General features: G+C 37.8%; 1 protein-coding gene across 4 annotated transcripts; it reads right to left on the reverse strand.

The window, feature by feature from the left end:
- Positions 1–2,775: 2,775 nt before the first annotated feature.
- On the reverse strand, positions 2,776–7,013 carry LOC138045988 (collagen triple helix repeat-containing protein 1-like). 4 transcript variants are annotated; one of them, XM_068892668.1, is made up of 5 exons: positions 6,948–7,013; positions 6,271–6,356; positions 5,792–5,941; positions 4,669–4,760; positions 3,669–3,758 (listed from the first exon to the last, which is right to left on the reverse strand). In XM_068892668.1, exons 1-5 carry the CDS (start codon positions 6,996–6,998, stop codon positions 3,706–3,708), a joined length of 432 nt encoding a protein of 143 aa, XP_068748769.1. In that variant the 5' UTR covers positions 6,999–7,013; the 3' UTR covers positions 3,669–3,705. The 4 variants fall into 4 exon arrangements, with proteins under 4 accessions (XP_068748768.1, XP_068748767.1, XP_068748769.1 ...); XM_068892669.1 differs by lacking the exon at positions 6,948–7,013 and adding an exon at positions 6,469–6,489; XM_068892667.1 differs by lacking the exons at positions 6,271–6,356; positions 6,948–7,013 and adding an exon at positions 2,776–3,386 and having other exon boundaries at positions 5,792–5,925.
- Positions 7,014–14,773: the final 7,760 nt, after the last annotated feature.

The raw sequence follows: 14,773 nt of genomic DNA on the forward strand, positions 1-14,773 counted from the left end.
TTTAACGGTTCATTTCATGTTATCAGTTATGTTTATCCGTTAATTGAAGACAGTACACTGGCTGTCGAAAGCTCATATTTTTAATAATTTTTGCCAGAGAACGCCTATTCAACTTTACTATGAATTTAAAACCGTGACCAAGTGCACCTTTGCAAGAATCGAAGCTATAATCTTTAACCGCTGACCGGTTGGCTCAATTGGTTGAGCATCGGACTGGGATCAAAACTCTGACCGGATCAACACCGAGGGTCTTTAAATAACTGAGCAGAAGAGAAATTGCTGCATTTGGAATAACATTTGGATACTGCCTTAAGTTTGTAATGACAAAGAGACACTCTAGTCTTCTTGGATAAGGACGATAAACCGTAGCCCCCTCTCACATCACTTCTGTAGGATGTTAACAAATCCTGCCTAAACAGTTGGACAAGAACTGTGTGGTTGTCTCTCACTCACTATTTGATTTCAGTTAAGATTTTAAACTGCACGGCTGCCCTTTGCGCCACAACAAAAGCAGTCTGGCAAAGTCCCCCACAAAGTGTTGTTAGCAGAAAAGATTTGCTAACCCAAATACTGATTGAATTAAGAATAGGAAACACTGAAAACTATATCAGATTTGATGCCCCCAAATAACATTTTAACAACCGGCATTTTTTGATCGCGCATTCAAGCGTCCTCTTCTCAAGTTCGTTTGCTACAAAAAAAAAGTGCGAAATGATCTCAACTACCGCTAATTTTCTCTTTTATCAATAATTAAGACACCGTTGTTAAAATATTTTAAAGTTCTAATCTTTGACTCGCAGTTTCCCCAAGCTCGTTTCTCCTCACCTTAAAGTTTCTTTCTAGTTTTTTTCCAGTTACCTAATACCAGGCAAAGGAATAAGAAATTGGTTGAAATTCTTCTTTTTCTGTGATGCAAAATCAAATACTCATTCCCAACTTGAAGTTTCTGACTTAGGTATTGAACAATTATTCACCGAGCCTGAGGTGAATAATTGTTTTAGTATAATTACATGGGTGATTATTTCAAAAATATGCATTTTATTTAAGACAGTTAATTTCTTCGTCCGTCACATCGACAAAACGGCTTGCGGGCATTTTGAAAAAAAAAACCGATTGGGTGGTTATGGCGCAATAATTACGTCAAGTGCACCAATCAGCGCAGAGGATTTTCAATAATCACCTATGCTTATTGACCAATCTAGATGAGCTTATTCAGTCCCCAAGACTGCAGCAGGGAATGGACATTAGCAGATCCAGTTCAAAATAATACAAGTTATCTGACAGGATAAATTTTTAAACGCAAGGAAATTAATCTTTTGTGTAACGTTTTAGTTTATAATTATTAACTTGGACCAATGTAATTTTTGCAATTGTAAGCTCAATGCTGGGTAATAACTTGTTCTCGACACGTTTGAATCTTGTAACGTGTAAAGTATTAAAAGTACACCAAGCAATTTGATTATTACGAATGGTTTCAGCGATAGCTTTACAAGTTCAGTAGAACAAGTTATAGCGTCATTTGGGCTACGATATTTATAGCGTCACCTTTTGAATAAGCCCTTGCCGATACCATCGCTTTAGTTTCTTCCCATGATTGTTATGTTCATATTGGTTAGTAGAAAACTCATCGAGATCAGAGATTTGCCCGCAAAGCGCTAAGTTAAATCGTCTTTAGGATCATGAATACTGACTGAATTAAAAGAAACAAAACAGTTTCGAATACCCCCAAAATAATGTCCCAACAAAGATTTTATCTTCTATTTTTCTTGTCGTGCACTCAAGCGTGCTCTTCTCGACATTTTCTGCAGAAAAAAAGCGTCAAACGATCTTAGTTATTTCGGATTTCGCACTGCTGACTACTGTAAAATTTCTTCATCAATATTTAAGGTTCTAACCTCTGACTCACAGCTTTCCCTGGCAAATTTCGTCTCACATCACCCTAACGAGTTTCTTTCTCTTTTTGCCAGTTTAAATTGTCAAGTTTATATCGAAGGAAAAAAACTTGAATTTGGGTAAAATTCTTTTTTCTCTGCGATGCAAAATCGAATGTGAATTCCAAAGTTTCTGACGTTTGAGGTATTGCATGTTCTAGGGTTTTTGTTCTCATGCTTGTCTTGACAAAGTAGCTTAACCTCAGCAATATTGTTTATAAAATCACTGACTTGGAGAAAAGCCACATATCGACATGTTCTTAATGTAGAAAATTACCTTAAGAAAACTTCAAACAATGTGATTAGAAAAGTAAAAAAACTGGTTTTCCTGACGTTCTTAGTTGCAACACTACTTTTCAATATGTTTGGGTTTCAGACATTAAAAAAGCCGCACGCATTCATCTTTGTCGGACCATGAAACAACAACGTAATACGCGTCACTATGCATTCGGGGAAAAAGTAGCGAAACAAAAATTTATCGATTTCGGGTAAATAAAGAGGAAAGGCATTATCTAAATGGTCTTGATCGCACAAGCACCAAGAGCTTAGGATGGGATCAAGAAAAAAAACTGGGGAACACAAGAAGACTTCAATTAAACATTGGATCATCAAACTCTCCCAACCCCTCACTAGGTGTGAACATGTTGTGTTCCCCTCCCTCGAGCACTTTGAGTGATGACTTGTCGAAGACCCAGTTGTTTTTAGATTCATTTCCACCATGTTTTTCTTTCGTAATGCATAAATAATATTCAGAGGGAAAGCTGTCAGAGAGAGCGATAATTCCAAGGATAGAGATGGAAGTTAATGGCTCCGTGACATGAGCTACTACTCAATTCAATTGTGATTCCTTTATCGTTACCTCCTTTATTTGCATATCTTTGTTTTACATTGTCATCGTCACATGAAGTGAGCTTTGTGAACTACACCGTGTTTTAAGTGTTTATAACTTTCCTTGCCTTGTGCATGTTTCTGCTAGTTAATATTAAGATTCTGGAGAATCACAATTATTTTTTGGTCAAAAAGTGATTTGTCTGTATTCAGTCAGCCATTACTTTATACCCATAAACTGAGCAAGAAAACAAGAGTGCTATTTTACGGCTGTGGTGGAAGTACTTCTTCCACATAAATCCTGGACACTGAATTCCAGCCTGTGAACGCGTCGGCGTTTCCATAACCAACGCAATTACCGACATTGAAACCCACTCGCACAATGCCCTGCTGGACGTTTTCACAGACTCCATCTATTTGCCGCACACGGTGCAAATTCTTCATGTTGGCTCCAGTCCCAAAGTGCATGTACACGACTCCATCAATGGCTGCGGGATTTGAGCACTCTGCGCCATTGAAAGTGAAATACCATCGTTTGCAGCAACTATTACAATTATGGATTCGAAGGTCTCCATTCCAGAAGACTCGGAGCCCAGTATTGCCAGAGGCCTTGTAGAAAAGACATTCCTGAAAATATTGACAAGGGAAAAAAAACCCCAAAATCAAATTAAAATTCAGTAAACTATAAGCTCAATATATGGTAATGATAATGATCTAGAACTGGTCAATTTGGCTTGCTTGACTAACGAAGTTCCTTTGGGTACAAAACAGCTAGGAGTCAATCAAATTACCTGATTGAGCGTCGCGATCTACAACATAAGTGACCACATCGTTAGACAAACGAGATTTATACCCTTGGCACAGTTGTTTTTAGTGCCCGCCCGTTCTGACAAATCCGTGACTATTTACCTTGATCAAGCCATTATCCCTGCCATCACTCAGGTTCTTAAAAACGCACTGCTTCCAGGATCCATGTGGTGACGTCTGGTGAGGAGTGCACTAAATTGAGACAATTAAGAGGGATTATGTTCTTCTATTTCATTTTAATTTTCGCAACCATTAACTGTGTAGGTCAAGCTCTAAATCCTTATGCAACGTACCCTCGTTACACAATTTAAAACTCAATTTACCCCTTAATCGGTGTTTTCAGAAGTTTTAGAATAAGGGGCAAGACTAGGAATCTTGACATTGCCTCTTCGCTCTCAGTTCAATTACAATTCCAGCTTAACTGATGAGGGGTTGAGCGCCAGAATGATTTTCCGAATTGATGACAAATTTCATGAATTAACAAAGTAATTGCTTTTTCGGAAAACTAACAGTTTTTGAAGGGTTTACACTGACCGTGGCAAGGCTTAAAAGATAACACTAACACCAATGTAATCATCGAAGGTAAGTCCCGTTGGGCTGGGTTAATATTGGGTTGGTTGACACCCTGGGAATACGCGGTGTGGGGGAGCAGGGATGGCGTATTGTTGCCATAAGTGGGTTGAGTTCGTTCTAGTTCTCTAAACTGCTCCAAGGATGTTTTCCTCCGTCAATAAGAATCAACGTGTCAGGAGCTCATCAAGAGGAACATCTCTCTTCCATACTTGGCCAAGGAGTCAACTCTTTCCCCAGTAGATTTATTTATAGAACGCCTCCCTTGGGAGATTCAGCACTCCCACTGTTTTAAAAGTCGATCAAAACAGAGCTATCTCAGCGTCAGGCGAAATATGATACTTTCACGGGAATAAAAATAAATTTACTCGGAAAAGGGCCGACTCAAGGAATTAGTGGAGATAGAGGCTCAATTTGATGAGTTCCTGGCATGTACCCTATTCCACCCTTCAGGAGCGCATGGAAGAGTATTCTACGACACTTAAAACGCACCTATCGATTTTGTTGAGAAGGGGATGTTAACTACACTCACCTTCGCAGAGCACAGAACGAGCACAAGTAGCATCAGTGCACACTTTGTTATGGTCAGCGGTGTCATCATGCAATGTTTCGTCATCATTCAACCTGGAAATGTTGTGCTTATTAATTTATTTAGTGTTTACAGCTGCTTAAAATTCGCAAATAGGAAAGAGAGAATCAACTGGTAACAGGATGATGAAAATGAAAACTACTGAGCCTGGTAATACAGTCGAGGAACCGCCATGGAATTAGCAAGGCAAACCAACACAAAAGTGACTGCAAAATTCTCGCGCGCTCATTGGCTAATTTTTATTGTCAATAAGCGGACAGACACATAATTGCGATATTGACGCGATATTGCTCGCGTCAGCTTGAATAAAATTGAAGTTTCTCACATTTTTGTCTCGCGTTCTTCTCGTGTTTTCACTTAATTTTTACCCCTCTGCCTTTTTGTTATTGTAAAAAACAAATTGATGTCAGTTTTTCATGCGTCTGTCCTGTTATTGACAATGAATTTTGTCATAACATTGTCAAAGTAATCTGCGGATCCACTCGGCTATCGCCTCGTGGATCCCACAGCTACTTTGTCAATGTTATGACAAAGTTCATGATCAATAACAGGACAGATGCATGAAAAACTGACATCAATTTGTTAACTTGCGCATGTTTCTTGTACTTATCCTTTACAACTGGTAACCGAACAATAAGCAAAGAGGACTACTAACAGCTAACTTTTAAAAGATGTAACAGGAATTTAGTCTGACTTTAGATGAAGACTGCGTTTCAAATCGTGAATAAAATACTTCATTTCCCTGAAGCAACAGTAAATGCAAAGAAGAAAAACTAAAAACAAATCCCATTAATACCTCCAATTGTTTTTTTCCCAACAAACTGCCTTGTAACTTGCTTGTGAGGATGTTGAGAACATATGATTTGCTCGTAGATTCCACACGACATTTTATGCTCTCCTAGTTGTCAAGTTTCAGATCAAACGCGTTCAAGACATGTTCTTACATTAGTTACCAACACACACGAAGCACTTCTATTGGCTATAGTGTTAACCAATGACATTGCAGACTTTTGTTTTGTTTTGATTGCTAACAAGTAAAAGCAACTTGAGTTGATGACACAAATACCTCTTTTTGTTTGCTGCATCAAACTGTCTGGTGACATGCCACTCCTCTGTTATTCTTGTTGTACGAATGTCTTTGTAATATTGAATTGCATATTCAACTACTCTGGTTTCTTCGCGTAGTCGCTGAACCACCACGCTTCCGTTGCATATACTTAAAAAGTAATTAAAAAGGAAGTTGAAATTTTTTCGTTACTGTGACTTGTTTTGGTATTGTTTTAAGAACAATTACTATACTGCTTGTGATGAAACAAAAAAGCTTAGCATAACTTGAGTTTAATTAGAAAATGGCCAGTTTCGTTAACCCCTGACAGAGGAAAAATTGCTTCTCTAATTGATTTTCTTGCCTCGTTCGGCTTCTAGTAAAATGAGCGAGCTATTCCGAAAGCAAGATGTTGTTTCCCGGGTAAATCTGACTTATGCGCTTTCAGTGATCTAAGGGGAAGAGAAGTTTTTGCCGACTAAAATAAAAGCAACTCTTACCAGTTATTTGGTTCAGACAGAGTAATGCATGAAACAGCGGACAAGTAATCGCGATTTTGTGTGTCTACGCAATGGAATCTTGACTGCTGGAAAATTAAAATGGAACAATCGCACTTCGCTCTCTTAAATAGTTTAGGTTTGAAAGAACAATCTACAAGACCTTTCCTATCATCATCAAAGTTACAAAATTCATCTTACGTTCATATTGTTGTCAGGCTTTAACCTTTGCATTAAAAATGCTGTCAGTTTTGTAGCTGAATCTCTGCCACTTCCTTTGTGAGAGTCAATTCAAGTTGGCACAAGTTTGTGCTGCTGGACATTATTTACGCAATTAATTTTCTTATTCCTCGGTGATGTTTGAGTCACCGAAAATTCCTCCAATAGAATCCTACCGTCCTCTCGTGCATTTTTTGCTGGCTTTGTTGTGACTTGGAATTGAAGTGAGCCAACGCTCTTTTGTGTTGTTTTGGAAACCAAATAGCGGATTTTTTTTGCAAAATTAAATCTTCTGGACGCAAGGAATAAAACACCTTTCGATAACTGACAGTGAAATAACATATTTGTGCATGTGCCTGACTCTTTACTATAAATTGAAGTTTGCTGTTCCGCAGGCTGTTTTCGGTTTTGGTGGGCTACGCTACCTACCAAGAATAGAATTGTGGATACATTTATTTTACCTCTATGGTGCAGTGAATTTTTTTTAATACGAGCACTTCATATACCAGCATGTTCCACTGTTTCACCTTTGCAATGAAAATAAATGTCAAATTCAACACAGAACTGGTGGGATTCTCTCTAAAATTTATAAATATTCTGAAGCTAAGTCATATCTTTTTATAGTGAAACAAAAAACGTTCCTTCTTAATTTTTGTTTCCTTTTGTCATCTCACTGGGCAAAGGTCGCAACTGATTTCAAAGTTTTTTTGTTAATTGAACATAAATTACACAATTTCCTTCGGAAGTTTATTTGGAAAAATAATTTTTTGGGGGAAACACCATCAAGTTGCAGTGTTTTTTTCTTATTGAAAAGGAAATCAAACTTGCTGAAATTGACAAAGTTTTATGAAAGAGGAATCGACTGAAACTGTTTATTCCACTGTACACTGATTTGTACATATTTCACCGCTGAGGCTGAGGTTGTTTCTTTGTCGTGTTTGTTCCATCTCGTGGTTTCACTAGCGAGCATTTTCAGCTCATGCTCAACGGTGGCAATACTTGAATCTATGGAAGACATTCGAAGTTATTTGAGGATTGACAACAATAAAACTCTTGGTTTCGTGATCAAAACTAAAACAATCTTCGTATGCAGCTTTCTTTAAGGTAATTATAATTTAAAGTCAAACTGTACAAGACATGCACAACCCTTTAAGCACGCATAACTCTTGTTTCAACGCAAAAGCACGGAGCTGAAATGAAAAAGACATTTTTCGTAAAATGAGTAATTGATCAATTTGCACGGGGACAAGAACAGGTTCGGTTCTTGGGTCAAGCTGAGACCCCGTGGATGGGTTCCTTGTTCATTCATAGTGTAATTAGTTTTCAAATAGAGCCATCCAACACTGTTATTAGATTAAGAACTTGTTTCATTCGTGTTTGCATCTGAAAAGGCATGCAGATTTTTGCGAGGAATACCATCGACTGTCGGCGATAACTCGAACCTAAAAGGAAGCTACAGCCTCGGACAAAATTGTTGAAACACTTTGCAAAGGTATCTTGCCCTCCCACAATTTTTTTTGCCAAATGGGCTCAGAAACGTGCGTGCAAACAACATTGTGAGGGGAGAGCGAACTGGGAAAGCTTGAATTCGATCTGTATATTCGTGTACTGTCGCAAGGAATTTTGTCACAGACTATAGGTCTTCAGAAATGGTTGATCACTTATCGAGCAAGATAAAGTCACATCAAGACAATTACCTGATAGGAAAGAGATTCACGATGCGGAGTTGACGTGAGCTTGGGTTACTCAGTTGAGGAGAGTTTATTAAGAATCAAATTAATTCGATTTCCTTCGAAGCGGAATAATTCTTCTTTCGAAGCCTTGTATTCATGCTGCATGATCACCGTTTTTCAAGTCGCTATTTCTCTTTCTCTTAAATATTCAAATATTCAAATATCGATGGATAAAATTATAATGTAATGTTGGCAGTTTCAAATTAACTTACTTTAAGCCCGCAGCAAAAAAATATGAGAACCTGCATAGACCGATAATATTTCTCCGCCATTTAGACCCTCTTTATATAAGAATCTGTCTTAAGCAAACATTTTAAACTGAGCAGGTCTAGTTATCAAATGGAGGACAGAACTAACCTTTGTGCAGTCTGTGATAGATCATCATGCGTTCATTTGTAATCCAGTGCAGTTTGTATTTCCTCAGTACAGCTTAATCACTTGTTAATGGGCTGTAGTGCCTAGAGTGCGTTAAACGCGTTCTGATTGGGTAATTCGTAATTAACCACCTTCGAGATAAGGAGAGAAAAGAAATGTCCGAGATGAGTAATCGTTTTGGTAAATATTCTTATGGTCTGCTCGCATTGTGTATGCTAAAGCAATTATTTGTCAGCTGATGATCTTAATTTTGCAATACCCGTTTGAAACGTTTTGTCAACATATGAATGAGCACCGAGTACTGCTAAACTTTAATTATTCGACCACAGTGTTCTTCTGTGAAATATCCGCGTCACACCCAGGTCGCGTCCGACTTTTTTGATCGATTCGATCATTATTCCATCCTTGTTAATTTTTCAGTGTTTCAACGACTTGCTTTAATTTATTGGCTTTGATTATTTGAACACAGTTCAATTATATTACTGCTAACAACTTTTGGCCTAATCAGAGGGCAACGGTTTGGTTACTTTATCGAAGCCAAGTTTGATTATTTTAAATTAACTGACGACAGTATGACCACGTTTGTTAACACTTCCATCAAACGATGAAAGAAACGGTGAGCTGTATTGATTTGCACCGAATAAATTCTTGTTTAATTTATTCCTAAACAATAATGTTTACAGTAGAAAATCCAAAGCATGATCTTGAGTTAACTAAAATAATAAGCACAACCCTCTTTTCCTTTTAATTTCTTTCATCTTTATCTCGCATAAGCAAAATGCAATTGAATATTCAGGGTGTTTTAGCGAGGATAACGACAACAGTTCAGACAGTTAGGGGTATCCAATGACGAATTTTAACTTTAACTCTAAGAGGAAGGTTTCTGATTTCCTTCATGGGATAACGGCATTTTTAAGACGTATATTTATCAGCTAGAAGACTTTGATCTGTTCGGCCTTGCTAACCGAAAACTGAAGTGCCCGCCGAGAATATTTCAGGGAATAGAATCTTTCTTTTAGAAATTGATAGCTGACAGTTACCTTCCGCGAACTTCTCGAAAGTGCGATCTGACCCTTTTAAAAGTCAAACTGAATGGCGAAAATAGCCTTTCCGAAAACGTGAAGGACCATTTCCTCTGGTTGTGAATCTTTTAGAAGCTTTTAGATAACGTTTCAGTAACTTGATTGTTTTCGACAAACCTTGAAAAGTCTAGGAGATCACCAGGCGAAGGATTAGAAACTTATAGGCAATGAGTTGCTCCGAACACTGAGATATTTCGCGAAATGTTTCCTTGGGTGCCCCTGAACAATAACAAGGCAAAAAAAATATTATTATAACCCTGTTGCTCTTGAGGCACGCATAATTTAGAACATTTGTTTGACGGTCTGCAAAACAATATAAAATAACTAAATTTGACGACAACGAAAGCACAAATCGATGAATCGTTCATTATTTTATTATCTTTAGTTCAAAACCTTTCATACCATAATTCAAGGAAGGCGATGGAATAGTTACATGTATGGCGAATTACATACGGAAGTGCCAAGTTATTCTTCGAAGTGACGTTCTCAATATTGCAACTTCCGCCTTCCAAGAAATTAGGTAAGGTAGTAGCGGCAATATCCTATGCTTTAGCCGTCTCCTCAAACTTCAGATACACCCAACAACAAAGTAAATTGCTCGTTGGAATATATGTGATGGATTTTAAGCAATGTTTGGGTGCATTTTAAAAGATAAGAGAACCGACAGCATCTATTCAGATTCTTCGATAAAAAGTACAGAAATCTCTCGGGACTGGAAGCTCACATGCCGAATTCATAAGCCGATTTTTTTCTCTCCTAAAATGCTAGTTTACCTTTTTTTAATACAAACATATAGTAGTTCGGAAGATGTTTGGTATTCAGCGTTCTGCGTGTTGAAAATTAAATCTGCCTCAAATAGGTGGAGTTCCAAAAATCGTAGTTTCACTCAAAATTAATTTCAAAAACCTTTGGCAAGTTAAATCTTTGCCCTGAAGAGATTTTTACCCAAATTATTCGTTTGAGGTCCACAACACTGCCGATACTAAACCCAGACGAAGATATCTCGATACAAGACCCTATGTTAAATTATCACAAAATCATTTATGACCATAGTCACATTGATGCGCAGTTAAGCCTTGATTTTAATTAAACGCCTAAGGACTATTTCTTTACACTAGAGACATCCATCATCGCGTTTACGGAAAACGGCAGGTTGAAATTTACACTCTTCCAAAAGTCGAAGACACTTGTTTTAGTTCCGCATTTCTTCCCAGTCACCTGCAGATATGGAGAGACTTCTCAAAAGGCAGAGACATTGTCAAGTTAGAACGAGAGAAATTTTAATAATATTATGACAAATAGCAGCCATTCTCGTTTGCTGTTATCATTATCGTTTGCTGTTATCCTTTCGTCTCTGATATTTTGCCACAGTTATTTGATAAATGGAAATTAAAGAGAGTTTGGCTTTATTTACTTCGGTTAGGAAGGTACCTTCGAAACAGTACATCGGCCCAAAGACTTGGATAGGAGATGGCGAAATCCGATAACAAATGGTTTCAGTAATTTTTAGAACAGGCGAAAATTATGTCGATAATACTGGACACCAAAAGATTGGTTTTTGGCTTCAATTAGCCTTTCGTAGAGAAATGATTCATTCTTAGCTACGAAAGCTAATTAGCCAACAAGCAGGGAAATATTCTCCCTAATGTCTTGATAGATGGAAAATGTTGAACTCCCCGCATTTCGGCGAAGCAAAGAATGGCAGTTCAAAAACTGTGTTACCCGGGATCCTATGCACAAATCTTCTCGTCAGGCTTCGCCATTAAAGAGTTTAAAATTTCATAACTGCCTCTCTGTTTCAAGAAATCAGTTCATTGCCTATACAATCGAATCACGGTAAGTACTGAGTTACTTCTTTTGTTTTCGTTACCGCATAAATCTGTTCACAGTGAGATCATGGGAAAACGTCAAATATTTAGTAAGAAAAAAAGATCTCATTGATTATTTTCGTTCTTTCGAGACACCTCGTTAAGTTTCTAGCCACATTTCATGTTTTTCGTTAAAAATTCGAGGTTTGTCAATTATTTTTACCAAGAACTTACTAATCAGTCGTGGACAAGATATTTTATCTTACGGTCCGTGTATGCTTTGCGTAAACCTGTCACATTTTGAGACACTTACAAAACGTTCCATTTTAGCAGAATTTATTGAAATCTCGGGGCATTACGTTAAGAACTCTGTGTGTCATGATAAGAGACGATTGGTTTGTTATGATTTGTTTTCCCGTTTTTTCTCTTTTCTTCAGTTTGATCACTCTTTTAAAATCAGACAACCTCATCAAGTCAAACAAGGAAGTCCATTACCTCAAATAGCAAATAAAATTGATTGTCAGCATGGCAAGTTTTTGACAGCAAACGTTTTTATTATCATACAAGCACGACTCAGGAAAATTTGAATGAAATAGCTAGGTAATAGTTAGAGAAGCATTCTTACGGGCGTTTTGGGATGTTTTTTTGGTGCTTTTCCAAAATTGCACAGAAATCACTCAGTCCATGCAAAGACAAGATTTTAATAGGATAACTGAAGATACTCAAATAATTTCATCTGAGCGAATTATCCCTGACTATCATTGCCCGTAGAAAGAGAAAGAAGAGAAATCGCTTTACTTGCTAATATTGGGTCGGTCATTTGGACGCGAGACAGTGTGGAGTCTCCAATGGTCTCGTACAAACAATTATGAACACTGAAATGCGACAGCCAAACCACAAACGGCTCAATCCAGTCTTTACTTCAATTCCTAAACTTACAGGGGATTACACTTATTAATCGTTTTCTGATTAATCTTCGGAGAAATCAGCACCGGCCAGGCTAAGTCCGTTGTATTATTCACCTGTGTCTAGTAATTTCAGCACGACATGCCCGGCCAGGTATTCTTAGTTTGTAAGACTATAAGCCGAAATTATTCGTTGGAGGTCCCCGGCACTGCCGACACTAAACCCAGACGCAGATATCTCGATGCAAGACCCTGTGTTAAATTATCACAAAATCATTCAGCTAGCACTAGAATACGGATTTTTTGCAAACGAGCTTTCAAGCACAAAATATCGCAAAGAGATTGAGGAAAAGTAACCCCATAAAACGTGTGGAAGAAGACTGACGAAAGCAGCAACGAATCCGCACTCAGCCACGTGTTTAATTTATATCTGACCATAATCACATTGATGCGCAGTTAAGCCTTGATTATAATTAAACGCCTAAGGACTATTTCTTTACACTAGAGGCATTCATCATCGCGTTTACGGCAAACAGCAGGTTGAAATTTTCGCTCTGCCATGCAAAAGTCGAAGACACCTGTTTAAGTTCCGCATTTCTTCCTTGTTATCTGCAGATATGAAGAGACTTCTCAAAAGGCAGAGACACTGTCAAGTTAGAATGAGAGAACTTTTAATAACAGAGCTCCATTCGTCTGTGATATTTTTCCATAGTTATTTGATAAATGGAGAAGAGAATTTGTGTTTATTTACTTCAGTTAGGAAGGTACCTTCGAAGCAGTTCATCGACTTGGATAGGAGGTGGCGAAACCGTATATCAAATGGTTTTAATTCTTAGAACAGGCGAAAATTATGTCGATAATGCTGGACACCAAACGATTCGTTTTTGGCTTCAATTAGCCTTTCGTAGAGAAATGATTCGCCTTTAGCTACGAAAGTTGATTATCCAAAAAGCAGGGAAATATCATCCCTAATGTCTCGATATCTGGTAAATGTTGCGGAACACGCCGCATCTAGGCAAAGCAAAGAATGGCAGTTCAAAATATAAAAGTAGTAGACTATGTTACCCTGGTTCCTCTGCGCATATTTTCTCGTCAGGTTACGCCATTAAAATGCCTCTCTGTTGCAAGAAATCACTTCATTGCCTATACATTCTAGTCACGGTAAGAGGTGTTACTTCTTTTGTTTTCGTTGAATCCGCATAAATCTGATGGTTCACGGAGAGATCATGGGAAAGCGTCGAATATTTATCGCTTAATTTTGTTTTCTGGAGAAACCTCGTTAAGTTTCTAACCAATTGTCATGTTTTCGTGAAAAATTCGAGGTTGGTCAATTATTCTTACCAAGGACTTACTAATCAGTCGAGGACAAATTTTTTTCATCTGACGGTCCGTTTTGCGTAACAAGTCACATTTTGAGACACTTACAAAGAATTCCATTTTAGTACAATTTATTGAAATTTCGGGGCATTACATTTGGAACTCTGTGTTTTCTCGTTTTTTTTTTTTCTTTTCTTCATCATTTTGCATCACTCTTTTCAATAAAATCAGAACACCTCATCAAGTCATTCAAGCAAGTCGATTCCCTAAAACAGCAAATAGAATTGATTGTCAGCATGGCAAGCAGCTGACAGTAAAAGCTTTTATCATGCAAGCAGGCTTCAGGAAAATTTGAATAAAATAGCAAGGTAATACTTAGAGAATCATTTTTAGGGGTGTTTTTAGGGTGTTGTTTTGGTGCTTCTTCCAAAATTGCTTAGAAATCTCTCATACAACGACCAAATTTCAGCAGGATAAGATGGTCATCAAATAATTTTATCAGAAAAATCTAGGTCTATTGAACGGATTATCCCTGTCTATCGATGCCCACAGAAAGCGAAAGAGGAGAAATCGCTTTACAGGTTGTCGCCGGTCATTTAACACGACTGAGCAGAGGCAGTACGGGGTCTCCAATGGTCTCGTACAAATATGAACAAATGCGACAGCCTAACCACAAACGGCTAAATCCAGTCTTTACTTTAATTCTTGAACTTACAGGGGATTACAAATTTTAAAACCTTTTCCTCGTAAGCTCATTATTATTAGCTCGTCGTTTTCTAACTAATCCTCGGAGAAATCCGCAACACACCGACTACGTCCGTTGTATCATTCACCTGTGTCTGGTAATTTCAGCATGACATGCCAGGTGTTCTTAGTTTGGGAAATTTTTGTTATGATAACTGCGAAGTTTTAGACAAATATATGGCCTCATTACCGTTTTTATCAAGGTGTAATTTGTCACTTTATGACGGACAATATTTTGCTGATGATTATCAAACCGCAGAGGCTTGAAACTTGAAAAGGAGGCTCGTTTCAGTTTAACTTTTGAGGGTAATGCGTGTAGAAAG

Source organism: Montipora capricornis, chromosome 4 (genome assembly GCF_036669925.1).
Source record: "Montipora capricornis isolate CH-2021 chromosome 4, ASM3666992v2, whole genome shotgun sequence".
Lineage (NCBI taxonomy): Eukaryota > Metazoa > Cnidaria > Anthozoa > Scleractinia > Acroporidae > Montipora > Montipora capricornis.